At 32.6% G+C, this 13,338-nt stretch overlaps 1 protein-coding gene across 2 annotated transcripts in view; it reads right to left on the reverse strand.

Annotated features, from left to right (window-relative positions):
* Positions 1-1,291: 1,291 nt before the first annotated feature.
* LOC108745136 (protein kibra) overlaps positions 1,292-13,338 on the reverse strand; it is a 45,887-nt gene continuing 33,840 nt past the window's right edge. For both annotated transcript variants that reach the window (XM_025975732.1, XM_025975733.1), the window contains exons 5-9: positions 13,131-13,290; positions 10,998-12,614; positions 10,571-10,766; positions 9,322-10,403; positions 1,292-1,698 (exon numbers count right to left, since the gene is read on the reverse strand). In XM_025975732.1, coding sequence (XP_025831517.1) covers positions 1,479-1,698; positions 9,322-10,403; positions 10,571-10,766; positions 10,998-12,614; positions 13,131-13,290 — 3,275 coding nt within the window. In that variant the 3' untranslated portion in view covers positions 1,292-1,478. The remainder of the gene's footprint in view (positions 1,699-9,321; positions 10,404-10,570; positions 10,767-10,997; positions 12,615-13,130; positions 13,291-13,338) is intronic.

Genomic DNA, 13,338 nt, shown 5'->3' on the forward strand with positions numbered 1-13,338 from the left:
GAAGCTAGCAACTACATTTTTACGTTTGAATCACAAATCGATATAAACATTATTTATAATTGATTATTTTGAAATCATTCAATTTTTACTTAAACAAGTTACGAATATTTACTACAGAAAAATAAATTACGTTAAATCCCCATAATGTTCAAAAAATTGATATTCGAAATACATAACCAAAGAAAGTACAGACCGTAAGAGCAAAAGGCATGTATTGTTTGTGACAAAACTAAAGAAAAACAAATTGCAATATGGCACACCTGTTTTAACTGTAAATTGTAGCAATGAGCACATAGCCAGAACTGAAGTAATTCTAAAAGATAAAACTAATAAAACAGTTTGTGTTTTATAAAAAGTTTATAGCTACTTACATAAATAAAATTCTTCTTGAAAAAGTATGTTTTAATTCCTTAAGTATATACCAACTGAGTAGAACGCATCGATTGTTAAAAATTAATGGAAATATTACATCACATTCTAAACTTCCCATAAGAAAAATGTAAGAAATACTCGTGTATCACATAAATAAACAAATAACAAAACGAAGTATTTCCTCACTCTTAATTTTGTTTAATATGGGCTTTACATATCCCTACCGTTCGTTCCTACGTGCCTGTATGTCTCTTTTTAATTATCAATAGCAAAACGAACAATCCTTCTTACTCTGTGAATGTATTTGTACTGGGTTATTTTTGTATTTATTTAAACGAATTGCAAGTTTATAAAAAACAAAAATACGATTTGTCTAGTAAGAATACCATATTTTGGCAGGAATGAGTGGCATATTACAGTGCATGAATATCAAGCATTATTAATAAAAATTATGAAATTTTCCGTACATTATGTAAAGATCGAAATCTGTAGTATACACAGCAGTGTAGTTTTGGATAAAGCAGCTTTTTATTCATTGTCATCTATAAAAACTGTTTACTATTGGATAATAATTCATGCTGGGTAATTTTGTTATTAGTTGGCTTACATCCAAAATTATTAAAACAAATACCAAATTTTTACTGTAACTTATGGGTTATGATGCAAAGTAAAATAAGATTTACATAGTGCCTATTTACGATTAGTACCGGTCTTAGGTTATATACTCCAACTATATTTGTAGATAAATACTAACAGATATGATTATATGATTAAAATTTCAATGAAATAATCATGCAAATTCAAATTAATAATTTGTTGACTGGAGATAACCATAAAAGAAAGAAAAATTTTGGGATAGTCGTTAACATTAAAATAAAACTTGGATTTATGGAAATTTGCATTTTCCATTCGTACATAATTTTTTCTCTGCCTGGTCATGCAGGACATTTGTTTAAAACTTCCGACAAATAGAATAATCGGCTTGTTTTGTATTAACTGAGAACTCTCTAATGTTTATATTACGTCACGCTGCAACACAGCACAGCAGCAGTAGTAGTAGTAGTAACGAAACAGTTAATGACAATGGAACGAGAACAGTTGATTAGTTACACTTCCACTCCCAATATTCGATCTACTACATAACTATATCGCTGCTCCTCTTCTTCAATATTATCTTTTGAATTTCCGGTTTCTGTATCATTACCTATCCTCACAGAAAAATTCTCTGCGTTAGAATCATTATTCTCTTTAGGCAAAATCGGAGGTTCTTCTGTAGATAATACAAGTACATCAGGATTCGTTTTAGTGAAAAACGCCATTTTTTCTCTAAAATAGAAACATCAAATGTTAGAAATTCCTTTTGCAAATAAATGTACATAAAACAACAGAATAAATTTACTTAAAGTAAATAAAATTACACCTCACTTAGAAAAAAAAACAAAAAACAAAGAAAATGTTCTTAGTCAGCAACAGCTACTACTGGTGGACGGGCTGTCCCGCTGACCTACACATTTTCTATGTTAAGCTTCTTATAGCATTCGAACGAAAAGTCAAGAAGTAGTTAAGATTAGAGATAGATAAATCAGGAAAACCATAGCAGATTAAAGCAGGAAAAAGGCAGAGCAACCAGGCCAGGTTCGAATCCATACGATCAGGCCCTTTCGAGTGACGTCAAGATCATACAAAATTAATATGAGTTTTAAAGCAAAACCTTATATTTACTGTAAATAATAACAACAGAAAAAATGTGGCAAATAATATTGAATACAGAAAGACCCAATGCAAATACGTATCAGGATAAAGTTGTACTGAAAGCTCACTAACTTGCAGTAAAAATGGATAAAAGTGCTGTAACTAAGGTGGGTTTTGGTATATTTAATTTAAGCTCATCTTCAGAAAATATATGTATGTTATAATGAGTTGTGTGAAAGAGAATACAAGATATTGTGCTGTAGGGTTCGCCAAATTTGTAGACGGCAGTATACAGTGCAAACTACCATATGTAAGTATCTACATTTGGAATGTTTGTATAAAAAAGCGAGAGGCGGTGACTCTCTATTAGACGATGTCACCAATTTATTACAAGAACGCGAATCCACAATTACAACATATTACAAAGAAGAATAAGAATAGTGAAGTGCATCAAGACCATGAAACGCAATTAAAGATAGCAATGGCAACTGCAATGAATGAACTGGATGGTGAAGCTTTTCAAGTATCATTAAAGGAGTTTGAAATACTAATAGAAACAGTGCACAACCAAAGGAATTCCAGAAACCGTAAAATGGTTAAACAAGAATATTTCCCATCAAAGAAAAAATAGCACAGTATGTAATCTAGTCCAAAATTAACTAAACATTCGTTTTTTCTAGACAGAAAATGGAAAACAAATAATATATTAAACATTTCTATTTCTAGTTGAAGAAGACAGCATAAGTAGTTATTTTGGGTGTTGCTTAATATGAAGATGATTAATTATTAGCGGTATATGTATTTTCTATTATAGATTTGTTTAAAATAAGCGTTTTATTGAAGTTTCGGACAATAAAGAGATAGCACTAGTCCGAAACCATACCCCATCTCCCTCACTTTTCGAGCCAAGAAATTATTACAACGACATACGGCTAAGGCACGTCCATTAATATATGTCTATGGCATGTACTACCAATACTACAGGAGGTGTGGCCATAATCACAGTTGCAGTCCCGTCTCGCACGATTTCTTTACTCCCTGATCAAGATGAATAAGCAGCAGTGTAGCTTTCCCAACTTGTTGGTGCACGGTATGGCTAAGTCGGACTTTGTACCAACACACCACTTTTGGGTTTTTGAATTCTTTGACAACATAACTGTTAAGAAACGTAAATTCTTTTGATTTTATTCAAAACTGATTGCCGACCACCCTACTGGTCACATGCCTTGTAACATATTATTTGAAACTACTTTCGAAGGTATAATAATTATATAGTTTTTTGTTGGGGTTTCCCAATCCTTTGCAACAAATGTTGAATCATATNTATAAAGAACTATCGTATATGTACAACTATTATGATGTATAATATGATAATATATTTCGTTCCTTTTTCTTTAAAAAGGTCGAAAGGAAAACATCAATAGACAACGGAAAAATTATTTCGCGTTTGCGTAAATGCTACGAAGACTTGTGACTTTTAACGCCGTCCATAAACTAGAGGGCCGAGGCTGTACGGGGAATAGTTTATATTGGCTACACGTACAGAATGGTGTAACCACAACTATATTTTGATTTATTCGGTTAACCCTAAATTACGTGACAGTTATTTATGGAAGTGATATTGTTCTTTTTAGTTGTTTTTTTTTAAGGATTATAGTATACAAAATTATACTGTGTAATATTTCGTTTACAATAACAGAAGAAAATTGATGAAAAAAAATCTAGACTGAAAAATTCAGTTGTTAAGATCAATTTTCATAAATAAACCAATATACAGGTTGCCTGACGGTGACCCTCCACTAGAACACTTCGGAAACTACTTCGATTTAAAATTTGAAAGTTTGTGCAATAGCGTTATTCCACTAATTACTAACTGGAATGATTACGTTCTCTAGGGTAAAGAGCACTCCAGACGTAAACTAGTTTTCTCGGATATCCGGGCGGGGACTGCCTCGGAGGATGTAATCAAGTGCAGTAGAGAAAATGTACAATATGTCTCGAGTCGGAATGTAAGGACAATTAGGCAAGTAGGGAAGTTAGAAAATTTGAAAGTTGAGATGAATAGACTAAAATTAGATATAGTAGGCATTAAACTAAAGACTTTTGGAGTGGAGACAATAATACATACAGAATCGGTGGAAGGTAATTCGGGAGTAAGAATTGTAATGCATAGGAAAGCAGAACAGAGTGTAGAAAGTTATTTTCAAAAAAGTGATAGGATAGTTATGGTTAAAGTAGGTCTACAATTAGGTGCAGGTCTATATGCCTACATCATCTTACAATGATGAAGACGTAGAAGCGGTATATGCCGATAGAGAAGACGTGTTAAGTTTAGAGAAAAGACAGGAAAAACTAATAATTATAATAGGGATGATGACTGATTTTCAAAAACTACTCCACGATGTTTGTAGGTGCCTGTTTTATACAAAATAAATTTTATTTCCGAAAAGAATTCAGGTTTTTAAGGAAAAATTAGCGTTTTAAAGAATACGATTTAAACTTTACGCCAAAACGATAGAATAGTAATGGCGTCTATGTGTGACGTCACCGTTTCGTAAACAGTTGACACGTTGCATGTTTACATGCATTGAGATACATTAAATTAATTATTTTGAGCGATAGTTATCATGAATTCTGATGTGTATCGATGGTGTGCGGTTCCTCAATGTAATAATACATCGATAAAAACTCCGAATAAGTTGTTCATTAACGTTCCAATGAAAAAAAAAGTGAGAAATACGTGGCTTAATCTTGCAAGGCGAGACCAAGCAGCTATATCTTCAAATTCTGTAATTTATTTCTGTGAACCTCCCAACATCAACAAGTCGATCCTTGGCAAATTTGAGCTATTTGCCTTGATAAATCCTTGTTCCATAGCTAACTTTTCTTTTTCGCACTCTTATAATAACACAATACTAATTTTTAACTATCAAAAATCAGATAAATGGAGCTTTAGTGTCTTTTGGTGTTAAATTATTTAAGTACCAAGAAAACACTAATAACAAATAACAATTTATAACAATAACAACGAAAACACAAGTAACAAAAAGGCACAGGAAAAATGCAACAGACATATAAGAACAAAGTGACAAAAAGAGCAAGATAACAAAACAGTAACAATAACAAAGATAACAACAAAAATGAAAACAATGTAGCGAATAACAATAGAATACAGAAGCACTTACGAATGGTAGTAGAGGCGGTAGACGAGAACTGTGTATAGATAAGAATTTTTGGAGTATTTATAGGACAGGGTTGTTCGTAAATTTGATAGAAAGTTCTAGAAGGAAAAGTAGTTAGAGAGAGGGTGAAGACACTAGTTTATAGGAATACATAGAATTAGACAGTATAGAATTAAAGAGAAAGCAATTAAGAGTAAAACCAGATACATATTAGTATGGGAGCGCATGCAGGTATAGCTGAAGTTGGAATTCTGGGTAAAAGTGATTGAGAGAACAATAGAGTTTAGATTGAAAGGAAACCAAAGTATTTATAATATAAGAAATTGAAAAGAATTGAAATAATATTTGAAGTGAAATAATATTTGGAATGAAATATTATTTGAAATGAAATATTTGAAATAGAAAAACTAGAAAAAACATTTATCTACATACAAAAAAAACAATAAGAGTTATTTCGCCACAGAGCAAATAATATCTAAATAAGCAAAACAAGCTAACAAGTTCGACCGTTAAACAGAACGTTAGAATGTTTACGAAAGCGTGACGTCACGCGCCTCCTATTGGCGTTTGATCTAATATGGCAGATAGTCAGGTTTTGTACTTTTATTTTTACTAAAATTAACTTAAGCGCAGTTGTAATAAAAAACAAATATTGTTTTTTAGAATACTTTAGTTCTATATTATTAATTTACATCATAATTTTAGTGATTCTTGGTTACTGTCATCATCCCTATTATAGAAGACTTCGACAGAGTAATAGGTGAAGGTAAAGAAGGTGCAATAAGAGGTTCTTTTGTATTAAGCAATATACATGATAGGGAAAATAAATAGTGAATGCTTTATTTAACCATCTCGTTAGAAGGCGCTATAAGCAGAAGATGACAAGTGATTTAGGAAGGTATGTTTTAGATTACATACTTGTTAGGCAAAGATTAAACAATGTGAAGGACTGTAGGAGTTATCCAGGAGCAGATATAGATATCAAGTAACGATAGAGAAAACGATAGAAAAGAGAAAAACTACATACGTAGGATTCGTTGATTTGGAAAAACCTTTAACAGTGTTAAATAAGACAAGATGTTAAATATACTTAAAAATGTAAGGATGAGATACAGAGATAAAAGAGTGGCACTTAGTTTGTATCAAAAACAACTGGCGATTAGAGAGCTTGAGTAGCAATGTATAGAAGTAAATATTAGGAAGGGAGTCAGACAAGGATGCACACTGTCATCGCTACTTTCTAACCTACACATCGAAGACGCAAACAACATCTTTCAAGAGAAGACAACTGTAGGGAAAGGTATATAGGGGTAAAAGATTAGTATACAGATGAATAGCAAGTATTAGCATCTACTAAAAAAGAGTTATAGAGAGCTTTAAATAAAATGGAAGTGGTATTGACAAAACAGTATTGTATGAAAATAAATAAAAGTAAAACAAAAATACCGGTACGCAAGGGAAGAATAAGTAGATAAAGGGCGAAAATAAAGATAGGAGATGAAAAATTACAAGTGGCTAATTTTCGGTATTTGAGAAGTCAGATAACTCAAGATTGAAGGAGCAGTAAAGATATTAAACAAATAATAGCATAGGGTCGAGTCGCCTACAATAAAAAGAAGTCACTTCTATCCTCGCGAAAAGTTAATTTAGAAATTCGAAAAAGATTGTTAAAGATGTATGTCAGGAGCGCGGCGATGTACAGGTGCGAAACATGGAAGGAGGTCGCAGCGGAAAAGAAAAGGTTAGAAGCGTTACAGGCGAATGACGAATATACCGTGGATTGAGAGGGTTAGAAATGAAGAGGTACTAGAAAGAATAGGAGAACAGCAGACTCTATGGAAGTCAATAAGGAATAGGCGAGATAGGTTGATAGAACACCTTCTCAGGCATGAAGGGCTAGTCATACATATTAGAAGCAGAAACAGGAGTTAATTGGAGTAAAAATAGATTAGATTACTGTTCACAAATAATTAAGGATGTGGGATATTCTAGTTTTAGAGAATCGCGAAGATTAGCTCAGGATAGGATAGAGTTGAGTTGCATGTCCAACCAGTCTTAGAACTAACGACCGTATAATGATGAGCGTTGTTGTGTATACTCTTCTATTGAAATAACGGCATATATATATGTAGCACTTGACATCAACTTCTTTATTTCAATAGAACACCCTGTATATTATGACGGTTTTGAATTCTACTGATAATTTTAGGAAGGCTTTCATAAGGCTTCCCTATTTCTAAAATTGATCGTTTTCGAGATATTTTCTTTTTTATAAGAAATCTGGAGCAATAAGAGCTAGGTATATCCTCAAGCTTCCCATCCATATTTTTAAAGTGAGTTAACTGTATGTGGATTGTTAGATATTTAATGCCGGATTTATTTAACTTCAAGCAATCATAACTTCGAACAACTGTACCATAGTACCATTCGAAAGAGAATAAAATTTTGCATAAGGCTATGGAAATGTATACAGGGTGTTCAATTTGAAAAAAATGGACTTATGATTGCTTGAAGTTATCCAAATCCGGCGTTAAATATCTAACACCCTGAATGCAATTAACCCACTTTGAAAATATGCACGGAAAGCTTATATCTTCAAGCTATCTCTGCTGAGAATATTGTTGCCCCAGATTTCTTACTATAAAATAGGCATGCTTTTTCACTACCTACCTATGTGCTAATTTCAAAAAAAAAAAAATATATCTCGAAAACGATAAAATATAGAAGTAGGGAAGTCTTATGAGTGCTTATATTACATCGTAAGTAGAATTCAAGAGACGTAACAAACAGGGTGTTCCATTTGAAATAACGAAGTTGATGTCAACTTCCGACATAGAAGCCGTTATTTTCATTGAGAAGAGCGTACCCAATGTCGCTATTTTCAAATTTTAAATCGAAGCAGTTTCCGAAATATTCTAATGGGTGGTCACCGTGAGACACTCTTTACATTTTTATATTTTAATTTCAATCGTGTGATGTGCAGTGTACGACATCATCTCTGAATTCGGCCCCGCAAAATGATGAACATTCTCTACTGACAGATATGCTGTTTGTATGTATTCATGTTAGCAGCATTGCAATATTTAAAGCCAACTTTAGGAGGGTGTCGTAAACTACACTTTTACCTAAAACAATAAACCTTTTTTTTATAATTATATCGTTTCTATCAATTTTATGAGAATGGCAAAATATATTTAGGAACATTACTACAATAATTCTGTCAAATCATAAATGGTAAATATAATTATACAGGAAAAAATACTCGATTATGAATTACTTTTCACTTCTGGAAAACATAAATCGAAAAATATCAAATGATATGACAGTGAAATAATATAAAAAGTAAATATCAAAATTTTTCGTGGTTGCTGCATTTCAATTCATCGTAATCATGTTATAGTTTTAATAGTAATTGCCTGGTGATCATAATTCATACAAAATTCCTAAATGTTATGTTTTCGGTTGCAATATTTTAAAAAATTCTTAATTCTTCTGAAATACACTTTCAAAAAAATATTATTCTCCGTTTCTTTTTTCATTTGGACCTTTCCCTACCCTCGGTAAGATTTGATAAGATCCCCATCTCACTCATACCCCATATTTAAATAATTACAATTATTAAATATATGTTCACGTATTTTGATACACACGAGGAAATACACAAGCAACACCACTTTCCCTAATTTTTCAGTCACTCCATGGACAGGGCATTCATAAGTTATTGTAATGGTGGAACACATGACCTCCATATGTTTGTAATACAGAATCAATACCTTCGGACTCACATACTCATATTTTTTTTTTACTCTGAACTTTTTTTACTTGTTCTCAAAATAAATAAATACAGCAACGGTAGTTATGAGTATGACGTCGCGTTCAACATTGGTTGTTTTTTTATAGATTTTTTGCTTGCAGTTATAGCACCTATTTAATTTATTACTGGGTACTATACGAGTAAATTAAGCTATAACACATTGAAGCTTTCAGATAATTATTTTGAAATCAAGACAAATATCGTAGATTAAAATTTTATAATAAACTAAAAATAATTCTTTTCATAAGTAGTAATACTCACTTGAATGATATCATATCCGGTTTTCCATTCCCAGCTTTACTTTTCCTCAGTCTGTAAATTTCTCTGGATATTTTTCTTAACATTTTCTCAATCCTTTTTTCTTCTGGCGTTTTACCCTTTCGATAGTCTTCAGCCTGAGCCATCAAATTCTGAAACCCTGTATCTTCCATAAGCCTAGTGACTGTGTTCGCATCGCCATTTTCCTTCGCTACTTCTAATCTATCCCGCAAGTCCCTTAACACTTGTAATTCACTATTAAGATTGTCTAATTTAGTATGCTGTGCTTGAAGATCAAGTTCCAAATCAAGAGATGTCCGAACAGGAGGAGGTACATGGTTGTTTGATTTACTTTTGGATAAAGCTAACAATGAACCTGACTGTTTTCTGAAACGCAACGAACGTCTTTCAACGGAATTTCGCTGGAAGGGATTTGATCCTTTCCGATATAATGGCATCGCACTATCACTGTCACTTCGATTTAATTTGCAACTATAGTGTCTTTTTGAAACAGCTACACTTGGTGAAAATGTTTGCGATCTTCGAATGGCACCCAATTGTTCGTCATTAAAATTAGAACTTTGATTCATTAGCTTAATTTGTTTTAAATGTTCGGGGTAAAATGTACATTCGGTATTTGTTTGCTTATCTTCCATTTGGCACTCAGCAACTAAATCTTCAATGACTATATCCAACTTGTCATTTAAACATATATCTTCTATGTCCTCTTCCTCTTCTATGTCGTCGTTTTTATCACTATCAGAATCTTCACTAGTATAACCAGGGGTATTTTCAAGACAGTTAACCAACTCTTGGAAATCTAACTTAGGGGTTACATTAATATGTTTTAATTCCTGATTCCGGGTCAAAGTTGACGTTTGAGATGAAATAACGGTAGAATCGTCTGAACTTTCCTCTTTAGTTGCACAAAGGCGGGAAATATTTACATATGAATTTTCTGTACCATTGTGTTGCTTTGTTAGTAGTTTCGATTCCATCATTAGACATGTTAAACTGAGGATGTTATACCATCGTTGCGATAAGTATTGTGGATTAAAGTCAGCTAAACTTATTTGTGTGTAACCCTAAATGAAAAAATACATATGCACTTGTATTAAATAATTTCTTAGTAAATATGTGAAGATTTTAAAGAACTAAATTTGAATTTAAAACACAGACACACACTCTCACACAAACACACACACAATTTGATAAAAGTAATATTATACAAATTATAAATATAACAACTTACATAACACAAATCTGGAGATGTTTCATTTTTGCACCAAATGCTGATTTGCAAAGTTTTAGCGTACAACTTACTAAGAGCAATGTCAAAATCGAAACAATCATCAAATATTGCAGCAGCAGAAGAGCATTTGACAATTTTTGTGACACGAATTTGTGTATTTTCCGGTGCAGGAGGTAAAAGTGCTATTTTCATGTATCTGAAATGATAAATTTCCCATTTCTTCATAAAAACCAGTAAAATTAATTTCATTAAAATAGAAAGTTAAGTTATTATATTGTAAAATATATAAGTAAAGGTATACCTTCTATATTTCTTTCTTAAAACAATGAACAGACAAAATTCATTAAGCATTTCTGTATCGCATTTAAATTGACAGTAATGGTTTAGGTTTTACAAAATACATTTTAACTAGTCCAAATATACTTACATTTGTCCTTCATCTGGTACTCCAAGAACATTTAAATATTTTGCTTTGCCTAAGCAAATATTTAAGACATTTTTTGAGAATACATATACAAGTTTGACAAGAACTTGAGTAGTTTCCTGTACATCATCCACCGTAGTGTTTGATTGACGACGATCGGACAATCCAGTGTTTGATGTTCCCAACGACTTTTTTCTGTTTGACGCTTCAAAAACGCCTGAGTCCCCTGCAACAGATTCGTCACTAACTGCAGCTGAAACCGATCGTGTGGTATTCGTGCACGAGGATGACGTTCTTGATAATTCTGACACATGCAGTAGAACCTCCTCCTCATTGAAAATCTGTGGTGGCGGAGGTGTTTCCGATATTGGAGACAAAATATCAGTTGTATTGTTGTCATTGTATGACGAATAACGGCAAATTCGATTAAAATCAAATTCCTGATTTAAAACGTTGTTTGTGTCAAATAGATCTGTATATACAGGCAACCTCTGAGAGGAATCTCTCGATTCGCTCCCGTCAATATTTACATAACTGTCGGACCGATTAATAATGGATTCTTCTTCATCATTTTGATGCTTCTGTTTACGTTCCTTCTCGGTTTGCTCATAAGATGGTGGCGGTAACAGACAATGTATGTTTTCATACATTGGAGACATGGGAGGAGACACAGACGATAATGAACTTCTTGGAGATAGAGACGGTTGCGACCGACTTGGTGATGGAGTACAAATAGATACCGGGTCGTTATTGATTTTTAATAATCTCGCCACTCTTTTTTGTAGATCAACCATATCAATAGCTTTCTCAGATGCTACTGACGTCTTTGGACCTCCGTAGATATCAGTGAAACTTAATCCAGAACTAAGAGATCCTTTGCTGCTGGTTGTTGAAAGAGAACCTAAACTGGAGCTACTACTTACTGAAAGTGTACTTGCTGAAAGAGTTTTTAATTGTGATTCCAACTGAGTCATCTGTTTAAGGGCATCTCTGAGCTGTTGGAGAAGAAATTGTTTCTCTTCATGAAGCCGTAGCCTATCAGAAATAGTCCTATTTGATACTTCGAGAGCATTATGAAGGTCCTGTTCTAATTTTTGACATTCTGCCTGTATATCACACATTTCTTTCCTTGACCTCATTCTGGGTGTTATACTCCTTAATTCTCTTAAAAGCTGTTCCTTTTCTTGGAAAAGAAGTAATCTGTCTTTATCTGATTCTAACTCTCCAGGTTGTATTTTTTCTTCTAAATCGGCTAATTTTTTTTGTATATTTTGTACTTTTTTACGCGACTCGTCGTATTTTAATCTAATCTTAGCCATTTCAGCAAGTTTTGTACCAACAGGGACTGTTCCATCGCCACAAGATAAATCTGTTTGAGATGCAGTACTCAATTTATATTGAAAAATATCAAGAGATGAAGCGTCCGCTGAAGAATCATTTTCACGTAATTGTAAACGTGTTAAGTCGTCCTTAAGCTTTGCAAGAGACTGCATCAATTCCACCTTTTCTTTTTCACCCGACTGGAGAGAAACTTGAATGTTTCGAAGTTCCTGTATAATTGCTTGGGCTTCCCCAATGTTATAACCGCCTCCACTATGAGAAGTAATTTTTTGTTCGACCCTACAAAGTAAGTAAAATTAAGTTTAATATTACATAATCAATAAAAATCATTTAGTACTTTCGTTTCCAATTATTATCATTAATAACCATCCAAGTTATATGTAATTCTAGTCCAATTTTAAAAGCAAAGAAATTAATGAACAGCTACGCTAAGTCTCAGTCAACAACATGTTCTGCTTACTTATTTAATATTAAACAAAAAATACTATTATTTTATTAGGCATGTATTTCAATGATATTTAAAATCCCTTTTCGCATTGTATTAATCACAACAATTAATGAACAAATGACATAGCAGCCAATAGTCAGTCACGACAGTCACTACATAAGTACATAAGAAAGAACGTACAATTATTTGCTTAGCAATGAATTTTGAAATAAATTACAATTTAGTAATTAGTACTTAATTCCTTTAAAAAAAACAGTATACTTCTATTAATAGTAGAAAACAACTAAATTCTTTATATTCTACGTTAATCAATTACTAAGTCGATTTTAAATTTAAAGTGAACTTACATTGTTAAAGCTTCTACTCCTTTTTGCGTGCATTTCATTTCATTTTGAATTTGTTCCAATTCTATTTTAATTCTAGATACTCTGCTTTTAGCCCCAGCAACTTCGGATTTAAGAAGATCAGGATCATACTTTGTACTAACGTTACTCGAAGAGGAGCAAACTAATGAAACAAACGAATAAAAAAAATTATTGACAGATAGTGATGCGA

The sequence above is a fragment of the Agrilus planipennis genome, unplaced genomic scaffold (assembly GCF_000699045.2).
Source record: "Agrilus planipennis isolate EAB-ADULT unplaced genomic scaffold, Apla_2.0 scaffold37, whole genome shotgun sequence".
In the NCBI taxonomy this organism is placed as follows: domain Eukaryota; kingdom Metazoa; phylum Arthropoda; class Insecta; order Coleoptera; family Buprestidae; genus Agrilus; species Agrilus planipennis.